At 48.5% G+C, this 15092-nt stretch overlaps 1 protein-coding gene across 6 annotated transcripts in view; it reads left to right on the top strand.

The window, feature by feature from the left end:
* DPF2 (double PHD fingers 2) overlaps nt 1–14402 on the top strand; it is a 45712-nt gene extending 31310 nt beyond the window's left edge. For 4 of the 6 annotated variants that reach the window (XM_073351847.2, XM_073351848.2, XM_073351850.2 and 1 more), the window contains 5 exons: nt 4085–4222; nt 5349–5477; nt 6313–6425; nt 7941–8022; nt 10637–14402. In XM_073351847.2, coding sequence (XP_073207948.1) covers nt 4085–4222; nt 5349–5477; nt 6313–6425; nt 7941–8022; nt 10637–10713 — 539 coding nt within the window. In that variant the 3' untranslated portion in view covers nt 10714–14402. The remainder of the gene's footprint in view (nt 1–4084; nt 4223–5348; nt 5478–6312; nt 6426–7940; nt 8023–10636) is intronic. The other 2 variants (XM_073351849.2, XM_073351851.2) reach the window with 1 other exon arrangement.
* Nucleotides 14403–15092: the final 690 nt, after the last annotated feature.

Here is a 15092-nt window from a genome sequence, read left to right as displayed (position 1 = left end):
GTTCTGGGTTATCACAGGGGATGCCTTTGAGAAATGGAGATGTTATGGGTCCCTTAAAACTGCAAGATGTTTGAATGAATGACATCATGTGGGGTGTTGACCATTGTCCTCAAAATTCTGAAGGGGGTGGGACGGCTTGAACTGGTCCCTGTTGGCTGCTGTAGCAATGCCTCCTGGCCTGGCAAGGACACCAGTGACACATGCCCAGCTGGTAAATGATGGTGTAATAAGAGTCAAATTGGTTTTTCCTTATGCTGCCATTCCGCCTCTTAGCTTAGACTTATGGTGGCTTTTTTGACTCACTGGGCTCCTGTGCCTCCTAGCTAATATGCTACCCCATCTCGCTTAAGCTGCACCTGCATGGCTCTGCCAAATGCTTCCCTTTTCTTCCACAGCCGGGATTAGATATTAATGCAACACCAGGTCCAAAAGGCTCCTGGGCAAGCCAGTGCGTTGGCTGGGGCTCTGGAATTTGCAGTCTCTGTTAAATATTTGATGAGCAAAGTTATGGGTCTGCAATTTTCTGTAACAGTGCATACTTCATTGACCTCATTAAACTCCTCACATGGGGCCTGATCACCCATCATTTGTTACGTGGCATCTGTAGTGAAGAGAAATTCAGCGTATGGGCTCTCCTACCCTCCCCCAGCCACTCTGCTGCCTCTGTTCTCTGTGGTGCAACAGTATTGTCTGGTTACAGCCAGGGCCTGAGAGTCAGAACCCTCAGGGCTCTAGTCCTACCTCCAGGAGGGGTGAGTGGTGGTCTAATGGGTTGGAGTGGGGAGGGGAGGAGAGGAGGAGTCAGGCTTCCTAGCTCCAGGAGGGGAGTGGGATATAGTGGTTAGAACAAAGTGGGGGTGGAAGTAAGAACTCCTGAGTTCTGCTTCAGACTCTGACGTCGGAGACTCTGCATGATCTTTGCAAGGGTCTTAATTTCTGTTATCTATAAAGTGGTGGATAAATATCCCCCTTTGTCAAGTGCATTGGGTTCTTTGAATGAAATACGCAGAATAAAGAATAGACATTTTAATTCTCATTGACATGACTATTAAATACTTATAATGTGGTATTGCCTAGACTAGAGGCCAGCCATCAAGAAGCTAACCATAACCCTGGCTTTCCCAATGACTGCTCAGAGTCCAATTTCATTCCATCTAAGCCAGTGTGTGCAAGATCCCTGCCACGGCAGAAGTATCCAGAGAACAGTGCTGCTGGAGGAGCTAGCCAGGCCTGGTTTGTACTTGTGTTTACACAGAGCTAAGAGAGCAATAATTCCCTTTGGCAAATGGGCATTTTAATCGCTATGTAAATTGACGGTGGCTTAAAGTGGTTTTAGAGGGATTTGCCTTTTTTCCCCTTTCTTTGCTAGATCCAGGTCTTCAGTTAAATAACGAAGAGGCTTGGTCTTTCTCTTGTCCCCAGCTTTGCTTTTCCGGGCAAATCTTGGCAAGCTCCAATTAATCCATCCTTCTCCAAGACCCAGTTTAAGCTTCATCGCTTTCCCTCAGTCCTCCCTGCCTCTCTCCTCCTTGTTATCCAGCCAGGACTCCATTCCCACCCACTAGTAAGCGTGGGTAATAGGGATTTTAAGTAAAGTTATCCAAAGCAACTAAGTGACTTAGGAGCCTAAGGCATGGCCCACACTGAAAAGTATTTCTGGCCTACCTATGTCAATTAGAAGTGACCCGTAACCGACAAGCTGTGCCGGTAAAATCCTTAGTGTGGACATACTATACCAGCAAAAAAAATCCTAGCTTATTTCGTTCGAGGACTTAGTATAAGTTATACTGTCAAAAGAACTCTTTTTTTTTTTTTTTTTTTGATGGTATAGGTTGCATCTCCACTAAAGCCCATGTCCACGCTGGGAGTGCTTTACTGTTATTCTTCCCCCCTCCCCAGTTTTGTTTCAAGCAGAATGTAATAGATATAATGGACACCAGCTGTCTCAGAGTGGGGCTAGAATACCAAACCCCTTACCACTAGTTCGAATCCAGTCTGGGTCATTGTGACTGAAAGCAGTCCTCATCTGACTGTGGTTGGGAGGCCGGCATATGAAACGAGTTGGGTGGGTTTCAGTCTATATACTACACTGACAAATCACTCCTAGCATGGACAGCGCTATCCCAGCACAGTAAAACCAACACGCACACCCAGATTCCCCCTGAACAAAACAAGCTGTATCAGTAAAAGTACGGCTTTGCTGGTTTGATGATACTAGGGACTTCTGCCAGCATGGCTTTATCGGTCAGCGATCTCCCCTCTTTGTATCGCTGACTGACATAGCTATTATGCAGGTCAAAATCCCTAGTGTAGACATGGCCTAGGGAGGGGTTGCTGATGAAGCTCTATTGATAGAGCTGCTCTGACAAACCCTTTATAGTGGGAACAGTGCCTGGTTCAAACAAGCCCTGGTTCAAAAGTGACTTAGGGAAGCCAAGTCTCATTGAAGCTCAGTGGGGTTTAGGCTCTTCTAAGAACTCTTCTGAACATTTTGCTTACTGCCCTTCTGCCTCAGCTGCTTGGTGGCATCGATAAGTGGGATTTGGGGGTTTTGTCTCACTGGGTTAAGTGGGATAAAACAAGACGGCCAAGTTAGGGATCTTTGCATGCAAGGGTAGATCCTCTACGGTGGCCCAGCTTCCACCGCCAAAGCAAATGAGAGCAAGCTAGGGGGAATGCTTGGCATGATCACTGAGGAACCATGTGCCAGCTGGGGATAGCAGCAGCACATTGTGCTCCAGCCACTCCTGAGAGGGAGACACGCACACCACCCCTATGCTGGGAACTGCAAAGAGGGAGGCATAAGAGCCAGCTCTGGCTACTGAGGGTTTCCCAAGCTGTAGTCTTGTAGGAGGTTCCCACTCCAGTGGCACAAAGGGAGTGGATTGCAACAGAAAACCTGCCGTATCTGTCCCAGCCCCCACCCCCAGTTCTGTTTTAAGCAAGATGTAATTGCTATAACGGGTATCAGGTGGCTCAGGATGTGGGGTAGAATACAAGCCCCTCACTTCCAGCTCACCAGTTCGAATACAGCCTAGGCTGTTGGTGATGACCAAAAGCAGCTACCATCTGACTGCTGATTGTTCGCTAGTACATGAAATGAGTCAGGTTGGCCTCAGGCCAGTTCCCAGTGGCGCCGCTCTCAGAAGCCTTCTGTTGACACTGAGAGGCCAGTGGATATGCCATGAAGACTGACATCTCAGTCTGCCACCCCACAGTGGTGGGGAAGTCCCTTCACAGTAGGACTTGTCCTGGCTGTCTTGTGGCCAGAGGGTGTGAGAGAAACTTGTGCTGATGCTGCCTGCGCTGTACCTGTTCCGTGGGCTTTGGTCTCTGAGGCTGCCATTCTGGTACCAAACAATATCAGGGGTAAATGGTAAGAAAGGAATGTAGACTGGGGAAGTGGCTCCCAATTCCAGGGGCATTATGCTCTCTACTTCCAGCCCTGCAAGGGAGGTTGGTTTATTGCATAGAAAACAGGCCTTTTCTCTATGCCCTGTGGCTGTAAAGCAGCTGCCTTTTAGGGACAGCAAAGCAGGCAGAGGCAACAGAAGTGTGTGTGGGGATAATGTGGTGGTTGCTTTCCGAGAGTCTGTGTGGGATGCCTTCAGCTTGGTTCCAGTGTCTCTTGATCCGAGAAACGATGCATCCAAGGAGACACCACCTTTAGGAGGCTCAGGCCTGAATTTCAGAGTTAGGCAGGTTTAAACCCAAGAGAAGATGGGGAATTTCCTTCTGTGTTTCATGGCTTGGATTGTTCTGGACAAAGCTTTCTCATCCCCATGAAGATTTACTGGGCAAGGAGGAGAGGTAGGGGGAAAGTAGAAGGATTTATGGCTTACAGTCAGCAAAGGTAGAAATGCCCATGGCTTCTCGGGGTCTGGCCAAACTATGAGTCTGCTGGCTCATGAAGCAGCCTCCTGAAGCCATGCTGGCTGTTCTACACTGTTAACTGCTGTGTCTTCAGGAGAAGGGTGGGTTGGGAAGGGCTGTCTCAGAGATCTGGGGGGTTGCACATGAGCAGGGATGTTTGTGGCTCGGGTGCCTGCCAGGAGCACAGACCCATCCCCATTTTCTTTTGCAGTCTGTGGGAAGCGTTACAAGAACCGCCCTGGGCTCAGTTACCACTATGCTCACTCCCATCTGGCCGAGGAGGAGGGGGAGGATAAGGAAGATTCGCAGCCCCCGACGCCCGTCTCTCAGAGATCTGAGGAGCAGAAGTGTAAGACCATTAGCCCCTGACTTGACCCCATCTCCTGTGTGTCCTGGCTCTTCTGTAGCCTTAGGGCCAGAAGGTAGTGGTGAGGGAACCAAGACTATGACTGGGACTCCTGTGGTCTATCTCCACCTCTAGGAGGGAAGCGGGGGGTCTAGAAGGCTAGAACCAGAGGGGCTCAGTCAGGACTCCTTGGTTCTGTCCCTGGCTCTAGGAGCATAGTGTGTTAGAGAAGGGAGCTGAGACACCTGGGATCCGTGGGAACCAATGTAATCTAGGTTGGAGGAATTAGCAGAGTGGTTAGATTAGCCAAACCACAACTCAAGATTCCTGGATTCTTTTTCTACCTCAGCCCCAACTAGCTGTGTGTTAGGTGAAACGCTTCCCCTCTCTGTGTCTGTCTACCTTTGCATAACACAGGTAAAAGAACGGTTACCTTTGTTACATGCAGATTTGTGAGGCTTTGTGTTTCTAAAGTGCTTTGAGATCTGCAAATGAAAGGTACTGCAGAGACAAAATTTATATCCGCTTTTTACCTGTGGATATCTGCGGAGTTGTAGGCTCTAGCAACAATGAGCGAAACCAGCGGCGAAAGCTAATATGTGAAAGTGGCTTGCACGCTCTTGGACAGGAGATGCACACTGCTGCATGGAAGGGACTCCTGTCCAGGAGTGTGCGAGCTGTTTGCGCACAGTAGCATGACCAGGGACAGCTGTTGGTGATCCTAGTGCCTGCCCCAGTGGGTAGGGCTGGGGGCAGTACAGCCACACCAGAGGAGCTGCCAGGCTGGGTGCTGGCTCCTGTGAGTGGCGGCCCGTCATGCTGCTGCTTTTGCTGTTGCTGTTCCTGGCCTGGTCGCTAGCCATGGCCCAGCTGGTCTCACTCATTGTCACTAGAGCCCTTCATCTCCATGGGTATCTGCTTTATATCCATAGATATACAATTTGTATCCATGCAGGGATCTAGAAGTGGGTACATCTGCTACGCCGTGACCTCCTCTCTGCTGCATCTGAAAGCTTATGTGGGCCAAAGTCCCTACAGGAATCTCGTTGAATGTTCTCCTTCTAGGTGTCATTGCTCACTCTAAATAACCTTTTCTCTGGTGGGGTGGGGTTGGCTCTTCTCCATACAGCCAAGAAAGGTCCTGATGGCTTGGCTTTGCCCAACAATTACTGCGACTTCTGCCTGGGAGACTCAAAAATCAATAAGAAGACTGGGCACCCGGAGGAGCTGGTGTCATGTTCAGACTGCGGACGATCAGGTACTTTGATTTGCAATACCTGCATTCAAGAGGCTGGATGCCCATGGTCCAGCATGAGGTGTTGCTGCTGCTTCACTTCACTGAGTTGGGGTTGTTCTTTATGCTGGATGCCCCCTTATTTGTCCCATGGGGTGGCTGCAGTGATGCATGATGGGAAGCTGATGTCTCTCTTCCCAGAGCCAGGAGCATTTCTGCTCTTTTATTTAAGGCCAGGGCAATCTTTTAGCTACCTGGTTTCTTTTGTCCCACCTAAGACAGCTGAAGGAGGAGCCGGGGGACTATGAGTCAGTGCTCCTAGGTTATGTTCCCAGCTTTGGAGGGGGAGAGGGTTAGAGCAAGAAGAGGCCTGGGATTCAGGACCTCTAGATTCCATATCCAGCTGTAGAATGAGAATGGTCTTTAGTGGTTAGAGCAGTGGGAGACTGGAAGTCAGGACTCCTGGGTTAAACTCTTGGCTCTGCCACTGACTGTCTGTGTGACCATGAGCATGTCACTGCTCCGCTCCGTGCTTCAGCATCCCCATCTGTCTGTTTCTTTACCCTGCTCTCCTGTTAGCTGGAGAGCCTTCTCCTCTGTTGCTGTCTGGAGCAGCGTCTCTCTTGTTTCTACTTCATTCCTTGTCTAGCACTGCTCCTTCTCTGTTTTCCCCCTCTCTGGGGGCAAGAGCTGTCACCATTGCAGTTGCTGCTATTTGGAAATAACCTGTATATATCTTCCTGCCTCCTTATGTTTCATGCTTCATTTCCATTTCTCTTGCTTCTCTGAACTCTTGCCACTTGTCCAGGGCTGACATGTCTAACATCCATGTGTGGCTTTATTTCATCCCCCTTGGCAGGGCACCCTTCTTGCCTCCAGTTCACTCCGGTTATGATGGCTGCAGTGAAGACGTACCGTTGGCAGTGCATCGAGTGTAAATGCTGCAACATCTGTGGCACCTCGGAGAACGATGTGAGTACCCTTCAGTGCTGGCGAGATCGATCCTGGCAGAGCAAGCTTGACACTTTGGGCATCCACAGCTGCAAACAGGGGCTTAAAGAGGGGACCAGCAAGCCCCGAGGGGTACATGCCATTTGTGTCCAGAAATTATCTCCCCAAGTATTGTCTGCCTATATCTCGCCATGCTGCACAGCGAGAGCAGCAACTTGCACAGTTTTGGCAGAGACAGGAGAATAATCTTTGGAATGAAGTTTACTGTGGGAGTTTAAATTCTGAATGGAGACTACCTGGGAGGTGGGATTATGGATAATGTCCAAGGTAGGCTCTCGGGGAGTGTGTGTTCCAGGTTGGAGTAATGCAGCTTGAGACCGCAGGTGTACCATCACATTGCCCTCTCCCCCAGGTCAGGGGACCTGTTCTACTCCAATTGGGTAATGTGGCTTCCTCACTAGTTTTGGTGGTTGCTTCTCCCATTACCTAAGGATCTCTGCAGATACAGGCAGGCTGTGTTGGTTACACATGAGGCAGCTCTGCTCTCAGAGCCATTAATCGGCTCCCCACAGACTCAGGCAGGCATCGCTACATTAGTCACCTGTGGAGAAGCTCCATCCTTTCAGAGCTAATGTCTCAGGCTCTCTGCAGACTCAGGCAGACGTCTCTGCATCACATTCAGGTCACACTATCAGAATTTGTTTTGCAGTCCCAAAGGGTAGAAAATCAAAACCTAAAATCCAGACCTTTTAACATGAATCTAAGAGCCAGGACCCTAGGCATGTGAGCATAGGCACCGACTTCCCCTCTTTCCCCTGGGTGCTTGACCCGCTCCCTGCCCCTCTCCACCCCTTCCATGAAGCCCCGCCCCTGCCATGTCTCTGCCAACCCTTCCCCAAAGTCCCCGCTGCAACTCTGCCCCCTCCCTGCCCCTATTCCAACTCCTTCCCCAAATCCCTGCCCCGCCTCTTCCCTGCCTCCTCCCCTGAGTGCACCACGTTCTTGCTCCTCCCTCCCGGAGCATGCTAATGCCGCCAAACAGCTGTTTGGAAGCGTCTGGGTGGGAAATGCTGGGAGGTAGGTGGAGGAGTGGGGACGTGGCACGCTCGGGGGAGGGGGGGAGGAGAAGGAGGAGGGGCGGAGGGAAGGGAGCTTAGCTCTGCACCCACTAATTTTTCCCGTGGGTGCTCCAGCCCCGGTGCATCTGCGGAGTCAGCGCCTATGCTTTGATCCAGCCCTGCAGGTGTTACACGGAACTCTTCAGTGGCTGTTTCACATAGGAATCTGCTACTGCTATCAGCTAATGGAGTTACTTCTGTGGCTCAGGTGGTACAGGCTTATGCTTTTAGTGTCAAATGTGGCAGGTCTAATCTTTGGTGAAGACCCTGAGGGATTGGTTAGACTTGCATGTCACTAAAGCGCCCTCTGTTCTTTGTGGGATGGCAGAATCATGCTGTGATTTGTAAATAGAGCCCTTTTGTGAAGCTGTGTTGAATCATCCGAATTTTCCTTTATTTTCCTCCCCCCTCTGCTTAGGACCAGCTGCTCTTCTGTGATGATTGTGATCGTGGGTATCACATGTACTGTCTAACTCCGCCCATGTCAGAGCCACCCGAAGGTAAATGTAGTGCTCCTTGGCCCACTCTTGTTTCTCTTTAGAATTCTGATTTTGGTTCTAAGCACTAGTGATTGATAGCATTGGGCATGATGCGAGCAGGAAGTGTGCAACTTTCTCCCACATATCTCTGAATCCCGTATAACATCCCCTACTATTCTGGGCCTGGCTAGCTCTGCCAAGGTCCCTCAGACTTGCTGCGCAGCCTCGCTTGCTATTTCAGCTCTGAGCTCCCTGACGCAGGTAGCTCTGCTGATCCCCTATGATCCTAACCCATGGATCCCTCTGCTGCCTAAGTTATTCCTTCCCCCGCCTAGTGCCCCACAGTTCTAATTTGCAGCAGCACCCCCTCTTACTTATTCCAGTCCTGGGTGCCTCTTAAACTGACAAATGTGCTAAGTGGTGTGTGTAGGATCTTGTGCTGAAGGGAACACTGCGCTAAGTGTAGGGTTCGGTTGGGACTCTACTTATTCGTATTGTGGGTATCCCCTAGGAGGCCCAGTCATGGGACAGAACCCCATTATGCTAGGTGCTGCACAAATACTCCAAGTTCCCCATAACTTTCCTTGGCTTTCTTAGAGTCAGATTCCAAGACCAGAAGGGACCACTGTGATCCAACTAGTCTGACCTTGTGTATGTCACTGGCCATGGGACTATCCTGAATTAGTTGATGTTTGAGTTGGAGCAGATCTGCTAGAAAAACATCCAATATTGAGTTTTAAAAGGGGGGATTTGTATACAAGGGCCAACAAATTCAGCCTTGGAGGAAACAGGTGCAACTCCCATTGAAATTGATCAGAGATGTTTCTGCTTACATCAGAATCTCTGAAATTTTTTGGTCTGTCACATGCACGAGGTCAGATTAGATGAGGTCTGTGGACCTCCCTCCCTCAGCCTGCTGTCAAAATAGTCAGATACACCTTCTCCGGGCAGTGCCCGCTCCAGTAGATTCTCCTGGTACTAAATCATCACTGTCTCTATGCCAACTGGGATGTGGTAGGAATGTCATTAGGCATCCTGAGGAAGGAAGTATGGGGACAGCATCCTGCCAAGTGTGGAAACATTTCTGCATTGGTAGCAAAATCAAGAGTACAGTGGCAGAGTCCAGATTTTCCACCAGCCCCACCTTTCCTTGCACAGTGCACTGATTCATGGTTTCAAAGCAAACTGGTTACAGTTGAGCAGCCAGAAGCAATCTCCGGTCTAGATTCACCCATGTTAATTTTAAATTGCCTTTTAATTCTCTCACTTAATGTTATCTAGATGGAGGAATATCTGAAGACCTTGGGGGCTTTGTTTCCTAGCATACTGGGAGCACATAGTCCTGGATTAACACCTGCTAGGATATGTTTAGGGCCCTACCAAATTCACGACTATGAAAAATGCATCACATACTGTGAAATCTGGTCTTTTGTGTGCTTTCCCCCTATACAATACTTATTTTACGAGGGAGACCAGCATTTCTCAAATTGGGGGTCCTGACCCAAGAGGGAGTTGCAGGAGGGTCACAAGGTTATTTTAGGGGGGTCGTGGTATTGCCACCCTCATTTCTGTGCTGCCTTCAGAGCTGGGTGGCCAGAGAGTGGCGGCTGTTAGTCGGGAGCCCAGCTCTGAAGGCAGTGCCCTGCCAGCAGTAGCACAGAAGTAAGAGTGGCAACACCATACCATGCCACCCTCATTTCTGCATTGCCTTGAGAGCTGGACAGCCGGAGAGTGGTGGCTGCTGACTAAGGGCCTAGTTCTGCAGGCAGCAGCGCAAAAGTACGGTGGCAATACCATACCATACATCCCTACTTCTGCGCTGTTGCTGGTGGTGGCTCTGCCTACAGAGTTATGCTCTCAGCCAGCAGCCACCACTCTCCAGCTGCCCAGTTCTCAAGGCAGCACCGCCAGCAGCAGAACAGAAGTAAGGGTAGCAATATCATAACCCCTCCCACCCCCCACCCATCCCCAGTAGTCCCTAGGATGCCCCAACCAAGATCTGGGCCTTGTTACTGTATGGGCACTATTGGTAATATTATGGTAGCACCTTGGGGGCTCAGCCAAGATTGTTGTTAGTACGGTGGTAGAGGTTGAGGGCTCGAGAGATTGGGACCTGTTATCACATATGCATTATTATTAGTAGTTTGTTAATATCTAGAGGCCCCAACCAAGATTCTGGAATAAACTACTGGCGTGAGGCACCGGTAGAACTGTTCCCATACTAGGGGGTTGTGCGGCTTTAGCTATAATATTTTCAAAGTGGTATAGTTTAAAGCAGTATGAACACTGTGTGGACAAACCCATAGTGAGGCAGTTCCTGACCCAAAGCACTTATGATTCTAAATAAACAATGGCTGGGAGAGGAAATAGTTGTACAGAGAGGGGAAGTGACTTGCCCAAGGTCACACAGTAGGTCAGTGGCAGAGCTGGAAATAGACCCCAGTTTGGCACCCTAGATAGCACTGCCTGTTAGAGCAATGTTAGAACAACAGATTATTGTCCTGTTAAACAACTGCTGTGTTCCACCCTGGAGCTGGCCACATTTCAGCAGCAGGCAAATTGCCCCCTCAGACATATGCAGTTCACTAAGCATTCTGGGAAAGCCTAGTTACTGAGTTTTCACCTCTTCTTGCAGGGAGCTGGAGCTGTCACTTGTGTCTGGATTTGCTGAAGGAGAAAGCGTCAATCTATCAGAACCAGAACTCCTCTTGATTCGGTTTTGGGTTGGAGGGCAAAGCGTGGCTCAGTAGAGTAACCTCCAGTCACTCATTACATACAGGGCTCTGTTACTTTTTCTGTCCCCCCCCTGCCCCCACCCCTTTTTTTTTTATGGTTTAACCTTTCCCGTGTTTTTTTGGGTTCCTTTTTGTTGAATTTCTCTCCTTCCCAAAGCAGATTGGACTCTGCCTGTTACCAGAAGATCCATCCTGGCCTGGGGTTAGAAGTGGATCCACTTCCCCCACCATATCAGGTGAAGTCTTGTACGCAAGGCTGTCCCTTGGTGGTGGTTGCGTTTCTGCCTCTAAGCACTGCTTCAAACATACATAGCATGAACCAATGCTTGACCCTCACTGAAGGCAAAACCAATCCTAGCACGCAGATGAGACACAACAAACAGGAATCTCCTCTCTGTGTAGGAGGGAGAATCGCCTTATTCATCCTGGTGAAAGGTGTCTCTTGGACTCTCCAGTGCAGGAACTGCAGAAAGAAGCGCCATAGGAGAAAAGGGGTCTTACATCCTCATTTAAATGACTCCTATTCCTGAGTCTGCTTTGCCATTCAGCACTACCGAGTTAGCAGCCCTCTCCAGGGCTCCCGTCATCCACGCTCTTATGTTACAAGTCTGTCTGAGCAAAATCAGCCTGTCAGGTAAAGGGAAATGGCTCCAGACATTCTTCGTGTCCCAAATCCTCCTTCTCCTCCTCCGCTTACTCTAATTAGTGGGTTAAAGTCCACACACTTCTCCTAGTATAGACAGGAAGCAGTGGTTGTCCCTGGTTGATAGTAGAGTATCGATCACTGATCGCCCCCTCCTTCCACGAGTTGAAAGTGGTTTGACTGGTATAGGTGACTGGACCACACTGTTTTCAACACCGCCTGCTAGAGAATTGATTCCAGCACTGGTAGAAAGGGATCCAATGTGTGGGTGAGGGTGTGGTATCTCTTGTTTGTCAGATAATATCAACCATGGATCAATATCCCAGTGTAGAGAAGGCCTTTGATTTCCACCTGAGTCAAACCAGTTTAAATATGAAGTGACTCCATTGTCTCTTGGTTTATGCTGGTCTGACTGAGAACAGAGTCAAACCCATAGACCCTACAGTACCTCAGCTTGATGGTGTTTTTACACCTGTCCTGTAAAACTACACTCAGCATCCCATAGTTCCAGGTTCTAATGGTCACACAGGGTTTAAACTTTCACCAGGTTATTTTGGAAAAGGTCTGCTTCAGCCTCCTTTACAGACTCCATCCTTGAGAGGAGAAAGGGATGGTCCTTAGGATTCTTCACTGCTGCCTTAACATAGTCCAAATGCGTAAGTTGGCCCTTCCCATGTACATCCCCTGCACTCAAGCATTTTAATGGAGTTTTGCCTATTGTGTTTTTAACCTACAAAGCCTGCCGTCCTGGCTTTTGGTGATGATTTAGCTTTTCAAATCATTAGGATAATGAAACTACAGTTGGAGCTTTTGTCCCGGACTCTTGAGTCCCATACTGAAGCTGTATGGTCGCCATCCCTGCAAGAGGCTTGAGTCCTCCCGTGTTGTAGCAATGACAGCACCATGCCTCCTGATAGGAGGAGGATGGTTTGGGACTGTGGGTTCAGAACAAGCAGAGACCACTGGTGTTTCCATGGAACAAAGTGCAGATGGACTAGTCTTTTGATTTGCAGATCCCTTTGTCGCTCCAGTTAATGTGCCTATGCAAGGGAGCTGCATGCCCAAGACTTGGGAGTGCCTGTTCCAGCCGGTCAATGGGTATGAATGCATGCCAGCAGGGACTCATCGCCCCATGCCATGGTGTGTTGTTAAAGGCTGAGCTGGCTCATTTCAGGACCTTGCTCTGCTCGACGATGGAGGAAAAGAAGCCAGTTTCTTCTCCCAGCTTGCTGCTGGGCTCTCCCTCTCTTGGAAAATAAGGATCCCTCTCCCTCCCTCCTTGCTATTTTTGTTTCCGCTCTGCAGGAATCTCATTGTATCATGTGACTCGGAACCCACTGGTGACCTTTTGAAGCCCTCCAGGCATCGCTGTTTTCAGTAGCAGGGGTCAAGGTGCATGGGATGATTTTTGTTGTACAGCCCTAGTATAGGATGAAGCATCTTTGGAAGGGTGACACAAAAGGGTTCTGTTGAATAATGTGCCTGTTTTTTCTAAATCGACTTCAAACCTACCTCCAAAATCCCTTTTTATGTTCTTCCTTGCTCACTAGAAATGCATTTTAAAAAAAAAACACTTCACCTGTACAAAAGGGGCTGGATGGCTCAGGGGATGGTGAATGGGAGGACTTTTGTTCACCACTAGGTCACTGGTTCAAATCTAGCCCAAGCTGGTAGCAATCAGAAGCCATTACCAGCCACTGGTGATTTGGTGGCCTGTATGAAATGAGTTTTGTGGGTCTCAATCCAGTGTAACACACACATGCCAGAATCAAGGAGGCCATGGAGACTGGACATTGTGGCACAATGAGGATGTTTGCCATGCTGTCCCTTACGTGGCTAAAAGTAGATGGTCAGTCCAGACCCGTTCTGAGCACTACTTCAGATGGAAATATTAAATAAAAGACCCCACTCTCTCCACTCTCTCACTTGCACAACAGTGACATGTCTGCATTTGTTTGAAATCCTGTATCCACTCAGCAGTGGCTGTGGTTGGAAGCCACCTGAAAAGGGAAGCATAGCTTCGCCACTTCATTACCTTATCCACTCTTATGAACGACTGAAGCTGAAGTGGGTGGGGATTCAATGCAGGCAGAGGCAGAAATCCTTTTTGCCTCTGATTTCATCCAGAGCCTCCTAATAAATGGGGCTCAGTCACTGAGCAAATCTTCCTTGCTTGGCTAACTGGGGAGCTGTTGCCCAAACTGAAATTGGCCATCCCCAGCAGCTCTCGCCAGCACTGCAGGGTCCTGAGTGTCTTGTCTTGGACAGACCACAATCCCCTGCAAAGTATCACATGTGTGTCTTATCCTGCCCACCCCAAAAAAACACCAAAATGGCTTGTTAAACTCCTCTCTCTTGTCACTTTGGGGTGGGTTACTTTTCTTAAATTTGTGTGTAGCTCTCCTTGCAATGGGAATTCAGCGCTCAGGTCAGATGTGTTCCAGATACATTGGTTTCCCATAAGGAGGCTCTTTAGGTTTGGGATGGGGAATATTATATAGCTCATTTCTGTGCTTTCACCTTGTAATGTTTTTCAGGGTGTGTGATGTGGGGGGGGGGGGAGGTGTCAGCTTGATTTCCCCTATTCTTTATGATGCTGCTTCCCCTGCCCCCTCTTGGAGGAGAAATGTCAAACAGTTCTGAGTAGGGAAAGCCACCTGCTGCTGAGTTAGTTTTCTTCTTTGACTGACTTTCACAGCTTTTCCCTCTGAGTTAGCAAGCTGCCTCCCTCACTCCCACATACATGCACGCACATTCACACATGCATTAACAGCCAATTATGTATTGAGAATAGTGGACTTGTGTTTTTCCATTTCAGTAACCTAATTAAATCGCAAAGTCTCAGAAGCATATTTTGGGTTTGGGTTTTTTTAATTTACAGAGTAAAAAACAAATGAATTTTTTGCTGCTGTTAAGATTCCTTTTTTCCCCCTTTCCTCCCCACTTTAATTGGAGCCAAGGTGTGTAATTTTTTTAAGGTACTGTATTAAAAAAACATTAGTAAATAAACATTTTTACACGGATCTCTCATTTTAAGCTGCCTTATTTGTTACTGATACAGATGCTGTGAGATTAGATGCTGGGGGTGCTTCTGAGTTTACTGTGCAGTTCTCCAGGGAAAGCTGTTCAGGTAAAAGTGTTGTGTATTCCATCTTTCTGTTTTCCACATCCCTTTGTTAGGTCCTGATTCAGCAAGGTTCTTAAACTGGTCTAACGTCTAGGCAGGAGAATGGTCAAAGGAGATCACTTTAATAGATTTTAAGGCCAGAAGGTCCTATTACATCATCTACTTTAACCTGCATAGCACAAGCTAGAGAACTTCACTCAGTGACTCTTGTGGTGATTCCAGTGACTTGTGCTTGGCTAAAACATCTTCCAGAAAGGCCTCCAGTCTTGGTTTAAAGATGTCGAGACGGAGAATCCACAACTTCCTTTGCGAGTTTGTTCCAGTGGATAATCATCCTTAATAGTGCTTTATTTCTAAGTTCAATTTAACATAAGGACAAAAGGGAGCATTGTGATTATCTAGTCTGACCTCCTGTATAACACAGGCCAAAGGACTGCCCTGCATTAACTCCTCCCTTAACTAGAACCTGGCTTTAACTTCTAATGTTTAATGTTGTGCCTTGCTCTGCTAGTTTAAAGAGCCATTTAGTACCTGGTATTTTCTCCACATGAAAATACTTAGACACCATAATCAAGTCACCTCTGTC

Source organism: Lepidochelys kempii, chromosome 7, assembly GCF_965140285.1.
Source record: "Lepidochelys kempii isolate rLepKem1 chromosome 7, rLepKem1.hap1, whole genome shotgun sequence".
Taxonomy (NCBI): Eukaryota; Metazoa; Chordata; order Testudines; family Cheloniidae; genus Lepidochelys; species Lepidochelys kempii.
Note: the sequence above shows the minus strand (reverse complement) of the source record. Positions and strands in the feature narration are given on the sequence as shown.